This window comes from Athene noctua, chromosome 14 (assembly GCF_965140245.1).
Source record: "Athene noctua chromosome 14, bAthNoc1.hap1.1, whole genome shotgun sequence".
Taxonomy (NCBI): domain Eukaryota; kingdom Metazoa; phylum Chordata; class Aves; order Strigiformes; family Strigidae; genus Athene; species Athene noctua.
In genome coordinates, this window is record NC_134050.1 from 13,887,636 (window position 1) to 13,906,524 (window position 18,889).

At 35.1% G+C, this 18,889-nt stretch overlaps 1 protein-coding gene across 1 annotated transcript in view; it reads left to right on the top strand.

Annotated features, from left to right (window-relative positions):
• The window catches only part of PDE3B (phosphodiesterase 3B), an 88,107-nt gene that overhangs the window by 56,221 nt on the left and 12,997 nt on the right, over window positions 1-18,889 (top strand). Inside the window, exons 2-8 of the mRNA XM_074917857.1 lie at window positions 7,206-7,256; window positions 8,151-8,399; window positions 12,450-12,595; window positions 15,618-15,724; window positions 17,062-17,272; window positions 17,761-17,834; window positions 18,339-18,442. Of these exons, the coding sequence (XP_074773958.1) occupies window positions 7,206-7,256; window positions 8,151-8,399; window positions 12,450-12,595; window positions 15,618-15,724; window positions 17,062-17,272; window positions 17,761-17,834; window positions 18,339-18,442 (942 nt within the window). The remainder of the gene's footprint in view (window positions 1-7,205; window positions 7,257-8,150; window positions 8,400-12,449; window positions 12,596-15,617; window positions 15,725-17,061; window positions 17,273-17,760; window positions 17,835-18,338; window positions 18,443-18,889) is intronic.

Sequence of the window (18,889 nt, forward strand, 5' to 3'; positions counted from 1 at the left end):
ACAAAACACCTTTTAGAACCTTTCTGAAACATTTGAAGATCTGAAAAAAATATTAAAATGAAGGTCTGAGCAAACATAACAAGCAGTAAGAAAACTGAAGACTTTCCACAGCAGATAAAGTAGAAGCTGACCTGCTGATACTCCTGGTTACAAAAGCAGAAGTAGCATGTCTTTTTAAAAGCAAATGAAACAAACACATAAAAAAGAAACAAAACCCCAACCAAACAAAAAAATATTTTTCTGCTTGCAGGGAGTAATATTAACTTTCAGAATAAGCCTGCTGAAATGGAGCATTTTTGCTCTGTTTTTGTATCTTTGCTGAGGACAAAGTTACTGAAAACAGTAACTAAACACCTGAAGACTCAAATGTGACTTGTTAAAGTTTATTTGTGTGCAGCTCTTGTTGAAGATCTATATTTGCAGGAAAGAATACTGTAGAGTCTGGTGAAAACATTATGGTGACTAGACACCTGTATGTTCCAGCGTTGTTCTTGTGTCTAGCCAAATATGTTGCAGGTACTATTTAATGGTATTTACTAAAGCAGTTAAGTAGGAGCAAGTCTCTTTCCACTGAAGGAAGATTTTAGGATTCTTAAAAAAGTGAAGATAATGCCTTTTATGAAAGAGTTTGGTACGGTCAATGAGAGTCTAGGATAAGGCATATGGGATAAGGGATATGACTGTTTCCTTCAGTGCATGTATCCAGACCTCAGAACCGTGAAAGCACACTCAGTTTCTGTTCAAAGATTGTGGCTATCTGCAGACTTCACAACCTATTAGACATTTTACAACCTTGGATAAATAAATTGTATAAAGTCAGGAAGTGATAAGTATTAGGAATCTAAAAATACTATCGTTTTTTCCTGTCCCATTTACATTCATGGGAAAGTTTAGTGCGTGCAGAGATACCGTCATGACTTTAAATACCTTAAAGGTCATATTGAATGCTTTTCCAAGTGTTGTATTTTGTCTTGATTACAATAATGTACTGAAGTGGCTGTTGTTTTGGCCTGCAAGATTTCACAACAGAACATTGTATTTGTTATCTAAATCATGCTACTTCTACTTTGACAGAGTCATTCTTCAGTTGCGTCACCTTTAGTCTTACACTGAATACAACTTAACTACTTAATAACATACTATTTTTCAAAATCTACCTTTTCTACTCAGAGAAGGGAAGAATCCTAATAAATAAAACAAGACTTTTAGGTCGTATACTGCTGTGTTTGGTTTTCTATCATTAAATTACATGGGTTTAAAAGCTAATTGATTGTAAGCTGTTACAAAAGACTAATTTAGAAATAAAAGCAATGAATCCAGCATCAGTTTTGTTTGAAAGGCAGTCATTAACAGAAATAGATATGTAATGTAACCTTTTTCATATTTTACAATAAATTAGTTTTTCATCTGGTTGTAGAATTTTGCTCTTGAATGAGGTGATTTCTTACAGAGTTGATTTCTGAATCAAGTTGCTATGGTGTTGGTTTCATTGTTTAGTTATTTCTATGCTTGGTTGCTATGGAAATACTTATTTATGGAGCTAATGCCTAATGGTGTCAAACAGATGCTACTAGCAGCTAGGAATCTTTTATATTTGATCAATGGAAGACTTGGTCAGAACTAGAAACTCATTTTTGTACTCAATTTTTTCTCCATTAAAATTTTGGAGCATGGAATGTGAATGGGTGGTGTCAAATAGGACAAGTTTTCTTTTCTTAACAAGCATTAAAGCACACACTGCATCTCCTGAATAGTATTGTCACTGAAAAGAAAACTTCCCACTTACCTAATTTAGACAATCAAACAGCAGTGTTACAAATCTTAACATTGTATGGCCCTTAGATGGTGTGCAAATTTCAATTTAGGGTATGGAGCACACGTATTAGTCATATTCTACTTTTAAAATCACTTTTCAGATTTCTAATCTCTGAAACATTTTTTTTTTAGCCCTGTATTTTAAATCTTAGCATAAGTTTGCACAAACGTAAGTAATTCTTGAGTAGCTAAGATGATATATGATTTTGTATTTTGGAAGTTAAATTATTCTGAAAATATTGTTACACAGTTATCTAGCCAAATATAGTTTGAGCTGAGCATTAAAATAATAATAAAAAAAAGTTTAAAAAAGCTTAGTGTACTTTTAATAGTAGTTTTAGTGGTTTATAACTTGAGAAAAGTAAAACTCATAGGCTTTTATTGTGCTTAAACCTTTAGAAGTTTAAAATATTCCTCAAACGTGACTTTAGCCAAGTGGAGCTGTGGCATTAATGCAAAGAAGATCCAAAAGAACTCCACCCTCCATGGCATCAACTCACTTCTGAAAGACACATCTGTTACAGGCCCTGGAAACACTGGCTGCGCGTGATAGGAAAGATAACTTTTTACATAGAAAAATCATTAAAAACAAAACAAAAACCCCTGAAGCTCTGCCGGTTTTCATTGACTGTCTTCTCCCATTTCCCATCTGTTTTTAGTTTATTTAGAATATAAGCTTCTCAGAGAGGCATTTTTTTCCTTTTTCTTTGTAAAAATTAAGTTTGCTTGTTGCTGTTTGAATTATAAACTGTTTTAGGGAAGGCCTTTATTACTGTTACCTCATGTGCTTTTTTTTTTAACAAATGTTTCTCATGTTGCTAACAGTCCGTGCTTTGCAGAAGTGCCATGCTTTAGGTTTGGTAACTCCTGGGTTGATATTCAGTAATCAAGGCCTTCAGCTTTTTAATGTTTTTCTCCAGTGAGTAGATGAATAATGTCAGATGATTCTAAAATTTTTATGTTCAAATTGCATGGCAATTCATCTGGAGTATATGGAAATACTGTTTCATTATTTGAGAAAATATAAACAAAGGGTAATATCTGAGGCCTACTGTCAATTTTCCTCCATCTTTCCAGTAAGTGATATGTATTTAAAATCTCCTTAGGTCTGACTAAACATCCGTAGAACTGAATATAGTGTTCATTCTTCAGAACAGCAGCTCTGTGGAGAATATCTTGAGCTTTAACAACTTTTTTAGGCTTTAAAAAAATGTATTTCTAGTGATGTAAATTCCTTCTGCTGATACTCTTAGCCTGCTTTGAGTGACAATTTTCAGCTTCACCTAAACTCATCACTGGCTGATGGTGGCCAAATTGGAAAAGGTCACTTGTACATAAAGTGCTTTTGTAAGCTGGCTTGTCGTCTTTTAACTCTGATGAAATTTATTTCATAGGCTAAATAGATTCAATTATTATAGTTAAACACAACACAGCCCCTGACTGTTAAAGAACGAGGCATAGTATTGTATGCATGGGGTTTTGTTTTATCTTTTATTAACTGTCCTTCACAACCCTGGTCAGCTTGACAGGCAATTATATAAAATCAGGAAAGTGTGATCATCGCTGTTTGGATGGACTCGGAAACCCTGGGGTTAGTCAAGCTGATAGGAGAACTTCTCCTCCAAGCTGATTGGTAATTTGGTGCACATGGTTATGAGGGGAGGGCTATACGTTTCTCACCTTTCAGAAGTTTATCAGCAATATCAGAGCCCACTGCAGTTGCATTTTCAAAAGTAGCTCCCAGATGTCTGATTGGTGTGGTGTTGGCACTGACAATGGAGGCTCAAAAGCCAAAGTATGTGAGTTGCTAAGCAGAGCCTTAAGTTGCAGTTCGGAGCTTTTATTACTCAGGTCCCTCCTAGATCAGGTGTTTCTTGTTGGAGGAGGTGAGGAAGAATGTTGTGTGCAATGGATTACAAAATCTTAGTATTACAGAGTAGAGATCTTTCTGCAACAAGTCTTAATAGTTGCAAAATCAAAAATTGTTGAGGCTCTGTCTAAGACCTATTTTAAGGTCTGTTAGTCTGTTCGCTTTAAGTCAAAATAAACTGTTCTTTTAATTCCTGTTGTAAGATTAATGCAACTCTGGGAATACTTTGTAACTTTTGTTGATGAACCACAGTAATTAATTAAAGCTTTGCCAAGCTCTACAAAAATAATGCCAAAAATGACAATTTTTTAGTATTACAGATTTAACTTGCAAGTCATGGAGTCAGGCTAATTAAACCAAGTCTGGTAGGTAGTGAGAAACAAAGTACAGTTTCCTTACAATTAGTTTCTGAGTAGAATGGAAAGGAGAAAATTCTTCTTTAAACAGAGAAGTTTTTGTAACGAAGCAGAATTTATAAGCTGTTAACCTTTAAAACTGTCACCTACTTTGTCCCTCAAACCATTTCAATTCTCCAGAAGGTCTGTTAAGGAATATATGCTTGCTGGTTTCTGTTCCTTTCTCTCGAAATTGTTTTTGTGGGGGACGCTTTCTGGATTTGAGTGCCATCTTGTGGTGCCTTGTAAGCATGTAAGGAAAGGTAGTAACCCCCCTCCCATTATTAACCTGTAAGGATTTGATTAGTATAGACATGTACCAAGTTGTATTTACCATGGAAAAATATGCATTGTATAATGATCTGTATTTTTTCCATTGTGCTTAGTAGAAGAGATTGCTACTTTGTGCCTAAAATTTTCATCAGCTCATTTTATTTACTCAATGTGTGGCATGTGGAGTGAGCCCTGAAAATTTTATGGCTGAACCAGATTGTGGTAGCCTGCTAGCTGTGTTAATATGCTACACCTGTCAGTGTATCGTCTCACAGAAGATAGAACTTCTAATTAATGGTGATCTATAGTGAATTAAAAAAAAAAAATCTGTTGGCAACATACAGGTAAACTTAAATTCTGTACTGTTTTAGTTTCTTTGCTGTAAAATTGGTATCAGTGGAGAAGCTTAAATCCTCTGGTTTAAATGACAACAGAAAATATTCAATCATGAATCCAAGCTGGGAAATTCATCTTTAAAAAAAAAAAAAGTGGATAAAATGATGCCCTGCCATTTAAAATATCAAATCATTATTTGCATTGGAAGTAGATTTTGCATAAACTGTGCAGATTGTTTTACCTCGTCTATACTGGGTGAGTATGGGACACAAGATATAGCAGTAACACTTTACATTGAATATTTTCTGCCTCTGCAACTTTGAGCCTATTTCTTTACTATAGCAGGGCTAAAGCCAAAAGGAAGGTTGTAAACTTTATTAGTTGTATAGATTGACTCCCAAAATTATAACAGTACAGCTTATGTGAGTGCACATGTGTGTACACACATGTACACAAAAGCTCCCAATGGCTTAAAGGATGTATAAAGGAGGTTTCATCCGTAAAAGTAGTTTCAGTTAAAGGTTTGGTACAGAAATGTCTTCAAGCTAACAAGAGCATAGGTATTTTACTAAGATCTCATTTACAACAAACAAAATTAGCTAACATAGCACATATTTAAAAGAAAAATAAAATATTAGAAGAGCTGGGGGAAGGGAAAGCTCTTCTATATTCCCTTGGTTGCAAGATTGCAAGCAAGCTGATGCAACTTCGTGGACCATTAGTATCAAAGGTTGCTAATACAACTAACAAAAATCATGTGGACATCTGATCTTTGTTGCTGGTTGAGTCAAAAGTCAATGAAGCAGGTTAATGCAGTCTCTGTGTCTGAGTTTAGGAGGAGAGACTGAAAGCAAAATATTTCCTATGTTTGATACAGTAAATAAATGTCAATCTGGGAAGAGAAAACCTGACAATGAAGAAAACTAATAAAAAAACCCCAACCTGCCCAGATGGACAACTCATTCTAGTTTGTTATGGAAGAAAAACCCCTTCATCTTTACAGTGATCATGCTAAAACCAAATGCATCACACAAAATGGGTATGGCCAGATAATGTTGATCATTATCTCAGTGCTTGTCACTGAAGGGCTAGCAGTCATCTCATATACTTATTTAAAAAAAAAAAAAAAGAAAAAAGAAAAAAGCAGTGTGGCTGTGGTAGCTAGATTACTCACTTAAAAAACCCCAAACCTTTTTTAAATTCTTAATTCTTGATTTAGATCTGCTTGCTTTACACAGTATGACTTTCTGCTGTAGCATAACTTACTCCCATTTTAAGCCCATGTTTAATGATAGATCTCTTCGCTTTTCATAGCAAGTGGATGTCATAACTATTAACTTTAAACATTGTTTAATGGTATCTCTATGAAGATAACAGAAGAGAAAAAGAACCTTCAAGTGCTGCCCTTGCCTGGATACTGCTGACATGTCAGCCTGTGTTTCTTTATTGACACTCTCTGCACCTTCTGCTGGACAAGTGCCAGCCTGGAACATTGTGTTTTCTCCATGAAAGAGCTGTTAGTCTTAGAGGAACAAAACCAAACAAAGTTCTCGCCTATAAAAATAAGCAGAAGAACTTACAGAACTGCAGAATATAAACTACCAAGTGGGGTATTGGCACTTTGTGCTCTGTAGCTATGGAAAAAAAGAAGAAAAGGATTGTTTTTACATTTGTTTAATTTGTGAATGCATGTTGTGCAAATGAATTAATTTATCAGAGAACAATTAGAACCTGTCAAGAAGTCACCAAGACTGATCACTTTTGAAACAAAACAGACATCTGGATTTCACTTTTGTATGTTGTTTTCATTTTTTGTCAGTATAGAAGAAAAAATTAAGTGAGTGCTGTTGACGTACTTGAAGCTGATAGTATCTTCAGATTGTGTTGCTGACGTTCTTTTGTGGGTTTGGTGGGTTTTCTGAAGTTATTCAGAACATGTAGATTTGTAACCATATTCAAGCAAAACCTAACAAAACCTCCTGCAAGAAAATGCTTTTAAAATTACCGATTTTTAACCTGGGGGTTAAAAAAACCTTTTTAATACTGGGGACCTTTTGCCTTTTTAAAAAATAAATTATGTTACTGTAATGCTTTCTGCACTGTATTTACAAAATTGCTACTGTTTCAACAGTTCTGGAAAGAAAAAATTATAAAATATATTGGAGGTTTTAGAATAGATTTGCATTTATAAGTTGAGGTGCATAGAAGCAGGAAAGCATTGTCACCACCTAATCTACTGTACCTGTTAAATGGTTTATAAACAACCCAGAAATATTGAAATAAGGCCGTATAATTATTCTGTCATCAAGATATCTCTGTCGCATGCAGTTTCTTTATACTCCTTTTTAGGACTTTTATAGGAGTAGCATTAACTGCAAAAATGGCCTAAGTTACATATAAAAACATGAAGGGGAAAGCGTTTTATATTACATCACATAATCAAGATTTATGCCCTTTTTGTTTTTCAGCATTAGCCTATCATCTATTACTCTTTTTTTTTTTTTTTTTCTTCACAGATGATACTTTGGGATTGGGATTTGAAGCAATGGTACAAGCCCTATTACCAGGTCAGTATATTATGAATCTAATTTTTCTTTTGTGAAATGTGATTGAGTATAAAGTTCACCGTAAACTGTCAGATTTCAGTTTTTCTGTTGATGTTTTATTTACCTAAGTTGTCCTAGTACACTGTAGCTCTGTGTAGCAGAGGCTTGATTTTTTGCAGTTCTGACCAAGTTCACACGGATCTGCTTTCTGTGGTGTATATAAGAACAGTCTCAAACCTAACTAAGATGGGAGTGGGTTTTTTTTTTTTAAATATCCATTAGCATAAGGTTAGGGAGTAGTTCCCCAGCAGTGTCACCAAACTCAGGTCTACCAGGTTCTCACCTTTTTTCTTGATTATTTTTTTCGCCCCCTCTCTCTCGTATCACTGGTGGCATCTGATCAGCTACTGCTGTTCCTCTTCAGAGAATTACGTTAAATAAAAACCAATCACCTTTTTGTCAGAATTGTTAGGATTTGTTTCAGTAGAATCAGGGTTAATAAAAGTAATCAAGCTGTGGAAATTGCACCTCTACAAGGGGTTTACAACAGTCTGACCAACAAAATTTCTGTTGATACTACTGGAAGAGAGAGACTACCAAATTTAATTCTGAGACAAAGTAATGAAAAAATTGAGATTTAAAAAGAATGGCACCAGGTCTTTATTTTAAATAGAAAAAAAGAAACTGAAATCCAATGTTGAATTCTGAAATATTTTTTATTGTGTTAAAAAATACCAGCAAAAATTGTTGTCTGAATGTCTATATATATGTATTTTCTTTGAAAGAAAAATATATCGCTTTGATGTTTTTAGTTTATTTTTTAAATTTGCAATGGATAAGATGCTTATTTAAAACTTATAATACTGTGAAATGTTTTGCAATGTTAATAGTTCGCAACTTTTCTATCTATTCTAGAATGCTGGCAGTGGAAATGGAGTTGATCTCTCAGTACTAAATGAGGCTCGGAGCATGCTAACAGACCTCCTGACTGACCCGTCCCTCCCACCACAAGTGATTTCTACACTTCGAAGCATTAATAGTTTGATTGGGGCTTTCTCAGGCACATGCAGGCCAAAGGCTAGTCCGTTCACACCATTTCCTGGTTTCTTCCCCTGTCCTGAAGTAGAGGATCCTGCTGAAAAAGGAGACCGAAAGCTGCTCAAGGTCAAATGACTTCTGTTTATGTTCAAGTGTGTTGGCATTTAAAAAAAAAGAATTATCAAGGAAAATTCATCTGGAAACAATGCTTCTGTATGGTAGTAGCTTCTTTACTGAGTACCTGTGAGCTACATTGAAGGTAAAAAGAGAGCAGCTGTGAAAACACATTGAATGAAATGTAGATAAGTACCAAAATGCAAATTCAAGTGGTTGATGGTTAGACAGGTAAAAGCACTGGTCTGCACTCTGAGCATATGATTGCTTGAAATAAACACAGGATTTAAAAAAAACTCAAAACAAATATACAAATGAAGATGTTATATTCTCATGATATGGCACAAACAGGTCTGTTCTTGATTCTGCCACATTCTTGATCTAACAATTACTCTGTGTGACTTTTTCATTGACCTTTTTTTTCCAAAGAAATTTACTCTTGTGAACATCAAACTAGCCATCAGACAGAAGCACATCAGCTATATAAAAGGAAAAATATCCCCTCTTTTTATGTAGCACACCATGTTATGAGACCACTGTGTAAATCTGCTGTTACTTCTCCATTATATAGGGTAAATAAGTGAAAGCAAGAATGTAGTTACTATATGACACATTAAGGAACATGGTGGAAAAACGTTCAGATATAGTAACTCAGCTGCAGTGCACCAGAGCTCATAATGCTGGGGTAGCCTGGTATTGACAGCTTGAGGCTGCTTATTGTGGAGGCTGGTCTGGGATGTCCTGGCCCTGTAGTTGCTTCCATCTCCAGGCAGTGGGCAGCTTGGCCTGAATTGATCAACTTGTTGGCTTAGTATTTTGGAGCCAGATAAACTGCCTCAAGCCAAATTCAGCCTGTGAAAGTGTTTGTTGGGAACCATTGTCACAACAAATGCTTTTTAGGAAAAGCTCAGTGTCTACAGATTGCTCTGTGGAAGATCCTGCATGATCATTGCAGTATGAAATTCCTTGGAATGTCACATGAATATCTGCAGAAATCAGTTGGGTAGGGATCATAATAATTCAGCATATGTTTTTCTTTATGGGTCTTTTTGAAAACTGCTAAGGATTAGTATACCAATGTGAAAAATGTAATTTATGTGAATGTAAAAATGTAACAGGATATTTTAATTTTCTCTATAGCTAGTCAGAATTGTCTGAACTGAAAAATAATCATTACTGAAGATTGGTTGTAAAGATTATGTGAGACTGAAAGATTATATTTTTCACAGCTGTTCTCTTTTCCTCCTTCCTAAAAGTAACTTTTCCTTTTTAAGTTCATGTTTTTTTCTGTATATTAATTTACCTGGTGGTTAAAATAGTGCTTGTCACTATCATTCAATGAATGCTTGATTTGGTATATGTTTAGGGGTTAGCCGAAAGATCTACCCTTATCTATGTTACTGTAAGAAAGAAAAAGATTTCTCATTCTTTCAAAAACCAGGTAAGTCAGCACAAACTCCAAATTATGACACTTCAAAGAAAATGATAAGAAAGTATTTCTTTAAAATGGGACCTTTCAGACTATACTGAAAGGTTACCATTCTCTCTTTCCCTGACTTGAAATCTGAAAGGTCTCCTCCATATTTCAAACAAGTTTTTTCTTTGCTGTGGATTATGTACATCTTTATTTGTCTTCCGTGACTGGCTGCCAAAGTGCCTTCAGTTAATAGGATTTTTTTCTACTTCTGATGGGGAACTACCTGTTCTCTTTGGTAGGAAAAAAAAAAAAAAAAAAGAAAAAACAAGGAAAAGGAAGAAACTGAAACTGGGCTTCAGACCTTGAGTTAGCAATAACTGGCTATCTATTACTAACTCTTCACTCAGAGTGAAGATTTTCTTTATAGTCAAACAACTTGGGAAGCATAAACTGCGCAATTGGTGCTAATCACTGATGAGTCTCCTTCCCTTTTTCCTAAAAAAAGGAAAAGGAAATCTTAGACAAAAAAATCTCAGGGCTCTACTGCTCTGCAGTAGAAAGACTTTTCACATCCATCATGACAGAACTCTCCCCAAATTTCCTAGTGTATGACAGTAGACTGCTTGTCAGATTGGTGGATTTCTAGTGCTGCCAACAGTCATGACTTTTAACAGTTCTCACACTTCAGGCAAGTAAAAGGGGTCTAGGATACTTGAGTATCCACATCCTTTGTCTACTGGCCTTGTTATTACCGGTAACAGGAAGTCTTTGCGTAATAACTTTCTGGCACAGTCTAAATTTTGTTTCCAGAACAACTTTTCCCCTTTGTATAGTGATTACCAGTGACTTTGCTAGCATAGAGTGATCTGGAGTTCCTTAGTCCTTTGCTGCCCATGTTTTGTTTATTCTCTGCTTCTTTACCTAGTAGGGGAAAGTTCTGGAGATTTGTCATAACCCCAATGTTCCCTCATTCTTAGAGTAGCCACAAGAAAGAAGAAAAGGTAAGTGCAGGTGCTGGGGCCTTCTTTCCATATCATGCTATCATACGCACTTGTTTTGGGTAGTGGACCTTTCTCCTCTGGTGTTGGGGATTTTCAGCTCTACTCCCCATGTTGTAGAGAGCATGCAGGTTGGTTTGATGTGGTCTGTTCTAGCCTGAGAGCACTACGACTGAATGGTACCACCCCAAAAACACCCCTCCCGTCTCTTTCTGGTGGGGCTGGTCAAGGACTTCTCCATGTTTCTGTGGGTGCTATGGACAGGTCTGATTCTGCCTGTCCAGTTCCATGTTTCTGGCTGTGACTACAGCTTTGCAGCAAAGCCAGCAGAGTCAAGGTACATCCCATACCAAGGACTCAAAGCAGTCTGATTTTTCAGGGTAAGAGACTGTACACTTTTGAGTCAACACTGTTTCCTTTTTTTTTTTTTTTTTTTTTTTAAATACATAATAGCTTTGTCAGTTAAGTATGATCTTTGACCACCTGATGAAACTTAAAATTGCAAAGTCATTATTTCTGCCAGACTTCTGAGGTGGTAGTATCCAAGGGTCGCCTGTCCTCACACATGACCCTGCAGACCTTGCTCAATACTGCAAATATTGCTTTGGATTTTTTGTCTTAAACATTTTTTTTTTCCTGGCATCCTTTTCACTTTGCAAGGTCTGATTACACACATTTGTATTACACAAAAGAATCTTACTCACCCACCCTCCCTCTGTTGAATGGACAAATCTAGGGATAAGTTAAGAAGTGGATTGTGGACTGAATACAGTCAGAGAGAGAGAATGTTTTTTTAAAATTTGTTTAAAATACAATGTATAGGTTATCTGTGGAGTAGGTGTGGATACGCCAGAGCTGGCACTGCAGTGTCAGTTCAGTGATCCTTTCTATTAGTTAGGTTCTACTCATTGTTATTTAAATATGGATATACTTTTTCTGGGGATATTTCGGTCAGAGCTAGTAAGTCCTGAGTTATTTCCATACAGAACTGTTTGAGTGCTGTTGCCCTGCTTTGCAGAGGTCTTTGTGTTCAAGTACAGCGGTGATTCCTGGTGTTTGGGCTGCAGTGTGCCTAAACTAACACAGCTTCCAAGGCTGGGAGTGGTGAGGTGCCTGGGAAGCCTCCTGAGTGCGGTAGGGCTGGTATGGAAGCAGAGATGGAGCCTTGACTGACCCTGTGCATTGTGCATCACCCTTTCCATGAGTTCCACAATACTTGCACTGTCAATATCTGAATTATCAAAATCTCAGGCTATCCTGAGAACTGGAGAGCTGACTATGTAGTCATAGGATTGGGCTGCGTGGAAAAAGAATCTGTAATCCTACAGCGACAATCTCTAGAAGATCTCAAATCTTAAAAGCTCTGAAGAGTAATCGTTGGGCTGTATGGATTTCAGAGTAAAAGTATTTTTACATATTTTAATTTGGGGAAAGAAAAAAGAGAGATGAAAATTAATTATTCCTAGTAAGCAAAATAATTTGATTGCATCTTTTTTATTTTTTTGAGCAATAGGAGTGAATGTAAGATACCACACTTACTGTTTCACTATAAAAAATTAACAATAAATAGTCTTCACAAACAATAAATAAATTTTTTATGTCTGTTTTTAATTATATAGATTTAACCATGGTTAAATTACTCAACAGGGATTAAATAGCAGGAATAGCCTGCCAACACCACAGCTGAGACGAGCTTCAGGAGTTTCTGGAATTCCACCTATAGAATCAACAACATCTTCTAGATGGGAAAGGAGTAACAGCAAGAGATCTCATCAGGAATATAACACATCAAGGTGAACACTTCACCATATTTTAAGTGCAATAATAAATGTAGCCCTTCTAAAATGTTCACGTCTGTAATATTGGAACTTGGCAGCATAAGTATTTTATGTAAAATCTTGTGAATTAAGTCTCCAAATTCTGCCATCATGAACTGAAAAATGCTTCAAGTTAATTATATACTATGTAACTGATCTCAAGTAGAGGTCAGGTCATTCTGAGGTTGAATGGCATGCTCTCTCATAATAAGTAGGCCTGCATATCAGTTTTAGTAGGAAACAAAAAAAGTCCAACATACACGATTGCAAAACAAACTAGTTGAACCTCTAATCCTTTATTAACTTCCTCCTTCTCCTTTTTAATTAAAATATGTATTACTTTCCAACTTCCACCCCTCAAAATTTGTTTTCTAATTAAAAAGATGATACAACTTTCTTGCATTTGGTGGCCACTGTTGTATGTATTGCAACATTAATTGTTCCTATGGTCATCAAGCAAACAGTAAGGTAGATTGAGTCATCTCTTCTCTACTTGTTAGTCAGTATGGTACAAATAAAGCTTTTTTTCCAGAATTAAGATTACATTTTGATTTAGGATTAAAGTAAATGTCTTTTTTTTTTTTTCCTGTTTAATGTTGTAGATGAGTAAAACTTCACACATTTAGTTTTATTTAAATGTGTAAATGTGTATGGCTTTGCTCAATATCTTCTAAGAGAAGTACAACAGATGTTTGAAATTGTGTTGCAGCTTAAATCTGTAAAAATGTGTGTGGTTTTGCTTTTTTTAAAAGACTTTAGTGGTTTTACACAGCTCATAAGGAAAGTATAATAGATGCATTTTTTTAAAAAGAAAATATAAGTTATGCTGATAACTGATATTTACTAGTAGTGGCTGAAAGTTCATATACACATGTCCAAGAATTTATTTATCAATAATAATTTTAATTTTAAAGTGAGCAATTTAAATAATTTGGCCCTCATCAGTGCCTTTTCCCCATTGAATAAAATAGGTTCTTTAAGTTTTTACACAGTAAAATTGATGTGGTCGGATTATAAAATATAATCGAAGGGGCTAGTAGTAGCAGTAGTACTTTAAAAATTGTATTTTCATGGTGATTTGGTTATCAGTGTTTGAAAGAATCTCCCTAGTTATATCCACTGGAAATGACCAGAGACCAGAGAATTCGCTTTAACCTTATAAGCTGTGGGACTTCAGTCTGAAGTGCAGCACTTCTGGTGCAGATGTAGTGTGCATTTACAGAGGGTTTCCTTACAGCTCCTACCGACTAAAGAACCTGCTCAGGCTCACCCAATTAAAAGCAGCAGTACAGAAAACACTTCTCCGTCACTTTTAAATTATCTCTTGACCCTGATGACTAGCGCTTCTGGTTAGTCATGTTCCCCTGCCCTGCTCCTGTCTGTCCCCATACAGCCCTAGAATATGTGTTTGCCTTTTTTGTGATTTGTGTCCTGCCCTGTAGAGTTCTTGCCAACACTTGCACTGACCCTGTCTCCTTGCATCTTCCAGTGATTGTTCTTAGCAGGTTCTCTTTAACATAATCATCTCAAAATCCCCCATGGGTGCTTACCTAACAGATAAGATTAGATGAAATAGCTGAACTGGCATAGCTGTTCCTGCTGCCAAAAGAGACAGTCCTGCATTCCTAGAGCACTTTGTACCATTGGCTCTGGCTGTTGAGTCAGCCCCTTCATTTGGCAGAAAAATAACATCAATAAAGAGACATTTTTGCCTGCCTTGGGAAGCCGATTCAGCCCTATGAAGGACCCAATGAATGTTAGAAGAAAAGCAAGGAGGAGCAGGCTAATAGGAAAAAGGGAGAGTGAAGCAGCAAACTGTTCTCTAGGAGGAAAACTTAGAAAAAAAACAAATTTTTTTTTTACATACAATGACTGCCTTTAACTGAATTCTACCTGAGTTAAAGATGATATTACATAGTGGTACCATAAACTAATATAGCTACAAAGTTTGATTGACTGTTCCAGAATTTTATCCTATCCATTCAGACAGTATTCAAAAGCAACTCGAGAGCTGCTGTTTTATTTACATGCAAATTCTTGATTTGGTTTTTCATTCAAACACTGGTTCAAGATGAACTGACCCTGCTTAGTATATAGTCTTCCTACACTAAATACTGCTGCAGCATTTTTATGTGCTTCAAAAGAATACAGGATAGCTAAACAGCATACAAAAATAGTGAAAAGTTCAATCAATCTATACCAGATGTCAACCCAAACGTTTTTTTAAAATTGACTGTCAGCATCAGACTGTGGCAGAATAAATCTTGTTTATTCTTTCTCATTTTTAATGTTTATATATTTAAACAAAGTATTTGAGATCAAGTATTACTTCTGTATTTGACTTCTGTTTGAAACATGATTAAACAAGTTTAAATCTGTTTTGCTAAATACTCTCTTCCATACTGAAATGAAATAGTTTTACGTCGGAATTTTGGAGTGCAATTTCATGCCTACAACAGCAGGTGGCATAATTCAACCAGCCAGTTTAACGATTTAGCTACTGAAGTACAATATAACTTTATGTCAAAACCAGCTTTAGTTTTAAGATTATAATAAATGAAATGTTTAAACATGCAAAATTGATTTGAAAAGAAAGCCGTGACTGCATAAGATTGTCATGTTATTTCCAAAGTAACCAATCTTTTAAATGTTCTCAGATGTGTTAGAAAATAGCCTGCTTTGTTCAAATGTTCAAGAAAAGTAAATACCTTGTTAGAAACTGAAACCTATGGCACGTGGTCCGAATATACTTACTGTGTCATTTTAGGACTGCATAAAGTTTTCTGTTGCTTTCACCCAGTACCCAGCAGTTTTTATTCCATATAACTGACATATATTGTCTAGCTGATCTTGAATAATTTTTCTTTCTAGTACTCTCTCTTTCTTGAATGGTAGTAGACCTGTAACAGAGCAGTCTGGCCATTTTATAAGCGTTTTATTTAATAAAAATGAACGACAAGGTAGGAAAGTAAAAAAATTCTTATTGTTTTGTTTTCAGCCAAGGATCTCATTCAAATGGGTCATTTGGTGCAAACCTGCTGACAATACCAAAACAAAGATCATCTTCTATGACACTGACTCATCATATAGGTCCCAGGCGAGCAGGTAAGATCGTGCAATTTTTATAGCTTAGTGGCAGGATGTCAAGCCAGTAGTACATCATGTATTACAGTTGGGTTTTTTTCATGTAAATGCAGTACTAAAATAACATCAGCATGTTGCATATATGTTTAAAATATTTTATTTTAAATCTGCTTCTAAGAATACTCAAAATTACAGTTAAATAGAAAACTATTCACCTAATGCTACATAGCTGCCAAATGTTACGATGTTCAGTATGATTGGCACATGTTGAAAACTGCAGTGTTCACATGCATTAATAAGGGATTTTTTTTTTTTTTTAAAGTAGTTACACATTTTGTAGTGGAACAGTGTTGCTTACACTCCTAAATACCTGATAGTCATCTTAGATATTTAAACAGATTTTGGAAGGAGTTGGAGTAGATTTTATTCTAACACTGTCAGTGTAATAAGGTAGTAGATACTGTAACGGCAGTGCTTAAATAATGTGTATATCAGTGTTTCAGAGATTATAACTGGTCTATTTGCCCCTATTAAGTGAGAACTTGAAAACTAATTCTTTCGACATTTCTGCCCATGCATTTTAGTATGATTTAAAAATAACTACCTGTCTAAAAATTTTGGTTTATAATATGCAGGTTGGATTGAGAGAGATGAATGCATCTTTTTTTAAAAGCAAACACACACCTCAGCAGTTTTCTCTGTATTACTTACTGATGGTTTAAGTGTTTTCTGTTCACTCTTCTAAACAAGAAACGTGCAGACTCAGGCCAGATCCACATGTAAACACATTGTTGCACATTCTCAATGGTTCTGGCTTCATAAAAAGCTGGGCTGCCTTCTGCACTTTACTATTTTGAATCTTGTGGAAAATACAGAGCGCAGTGATATGGATTAAAACCTACTGAATGTGTACATGTAAAAAGGATGAAATTAAGTAACCAATATGTAATTACAGTTACCAATATGGAATTGGTTTTGATTTTTTTTTTTTTTTTTTTTCCCCCCCTGGAAAATCTAAAAAAGCAATCCTGAATCAAAAAAGGAACATGTAAAGTTTCATCTACTGATTAAATTTTTCCAATGCTAAAACCAGACCAAAACCTTTTAGCATCTGGCTTTCAAACAAGTTGCATAGTTTGACCATTCACATGTGTAGCTTAGACTGCTGCATGGTTGTAGATCTCAAAACTTTGAATTGATCTAGCTACTTTATAGGTGTTTAACAGTGTGAACTATACACCATATTTTGAAAACTTGCACGTTCTCTACAGTTTATAGAAGTTATTGTTTAATATCAGTCTTTCTAAACAGTAACGTTTTATTATAATCTGAACCCAATGTAACGTTTGTTTTGGAAGGTGCTTCTCCTGGTCTGAGTCCTGTGGGTTCACCTAGTCACGGATCTGTCTCCAGTGGGGCTTTCAGCAGCTGGTCACCTGTAGAATTTCCTGATACTGCTGATTTTCTTACGAAACCAAGCATTAATATACATAAGCCTCCAGGATACACACTTACTTCTCCAGATTTTCAGCAGCCAGTTAAAACACCTGTAGGTTATATGTGTAGCAGGTACTGTAAATTCTGTAACATTTTCAGTAGCTTACAAGTTTAAAAATATAACAGGATGTATACATCTACTAGTACTGAAAAAAAAGGCATATGCTCGCGTAATAATCCAGAGACTAAAGAATGCTGTAGGTATGCCATTGATTTGAAATGACTTATCCGTGAAAGCAGCAGTTGTTGTAGAGTAACAATGTTTTGCATATTTTTAAAAGGAGGACTTCCTATCTGAGAATTGAATTCTGTAGTTCTGAATACTTTCTAAACAATTAGCTCTACTTCATTAATTCATGGAGGTGATGGTGATTATTTTCTAAGTACAGACTAAATCTTTGCTCAGCTTAGGAGAAAATACTAAGGTCACTTGTTGGAGGCACCTTTAAAAGCATGCCTTTTTAAGAAAAGTAATTTGCAGATATTTTTCAGTACAATACAGCTGTAGCAAAAGAAGAAAATTACTGAATGTTGTAAATATTTTTCATGTATTCTGTAAGCTGTGGACGTCAGATACTCAAGCCTGTTTCAACACCAGAACCAGAATTTGCAGAATATAAAGACAGAAGATCAGGTGGGATTTCAAAATAGACAAATATTTGATATCAACTTGCTTTTTTTAAAGCCAATTAAATTGTTTGTATTTTTACATGAAATTTTTCTTATACTTTAAGTAACTTGTATGCACATATTTTATTTTAGTTTGTGACTTAGGGTAATCAAGATAATCTAAAATATTGCCTGCTTCAGAGTAAGGATTTTATAATAGGCTTCCACTCATAGCTTTATAGTTCTGTACTCCATATATCAAACAAGTTCTGTGCCATCTCCAGCTAATCGCTGAACCTATTTTTGCAAATAAATGTTACACTTCTAGCTTTTCTCAATCTTCAATTATCTAATAAATTTTGTCCTTTACAACTTTTGTGTTGTTAAATTTTTAAATAAAAATGGTTTAGAAACAAGCTATTACCCATATTTCTATGAAGAATCTGTATAATCAGTTCAAGAATTATTAGACAGCAGTAATTTACAAGTAAATTATTGATATAGTATTTATGTATGTATTTTCTTTAAGGTGAAATTGGAAGTGCTAGTGTTCCAAAAGAATCTTTCCACCATACGGAGAAGAAAAAAGATGAAGGGAAGGAAATGATCGATCAGACACAAAATAATCTGCTTGTAAGCATGTAATTGAAAAAAACCTTGCAATAAATTTTATCAATACGGTATTTCTTTATCATTTCTAACATGCTGTAAATAGGTCTTTTTATTGCTAAAAATAATGTTTTCTGAAGGGAAATGGTGCATTGTTGGAATTCACATTTTCATTTAACAATTGTCTATTTCCAGCTTGAATAAATTCCACTAGCAAGTGACAAAGAAAGATAGTGATTGTATTAATTTTTTCTTGATCAAAACTAATTTGTGTAGATTTAATGTTGATAGTATGCTCAAGCACGGATTGACTAGTGTTTTCTCTTGGAAGTTTATGAAAGATGTGGCAGTTTCAGTGAGACTTAAAAATGAATGTACAGTCTAGTATATTGGAAGCGCAGGGAGACAGATGGTTTAAGCTTTACTAACATTTTGGGTTTATACATCAATTTTTTTCAAGCTTGTTCAGTT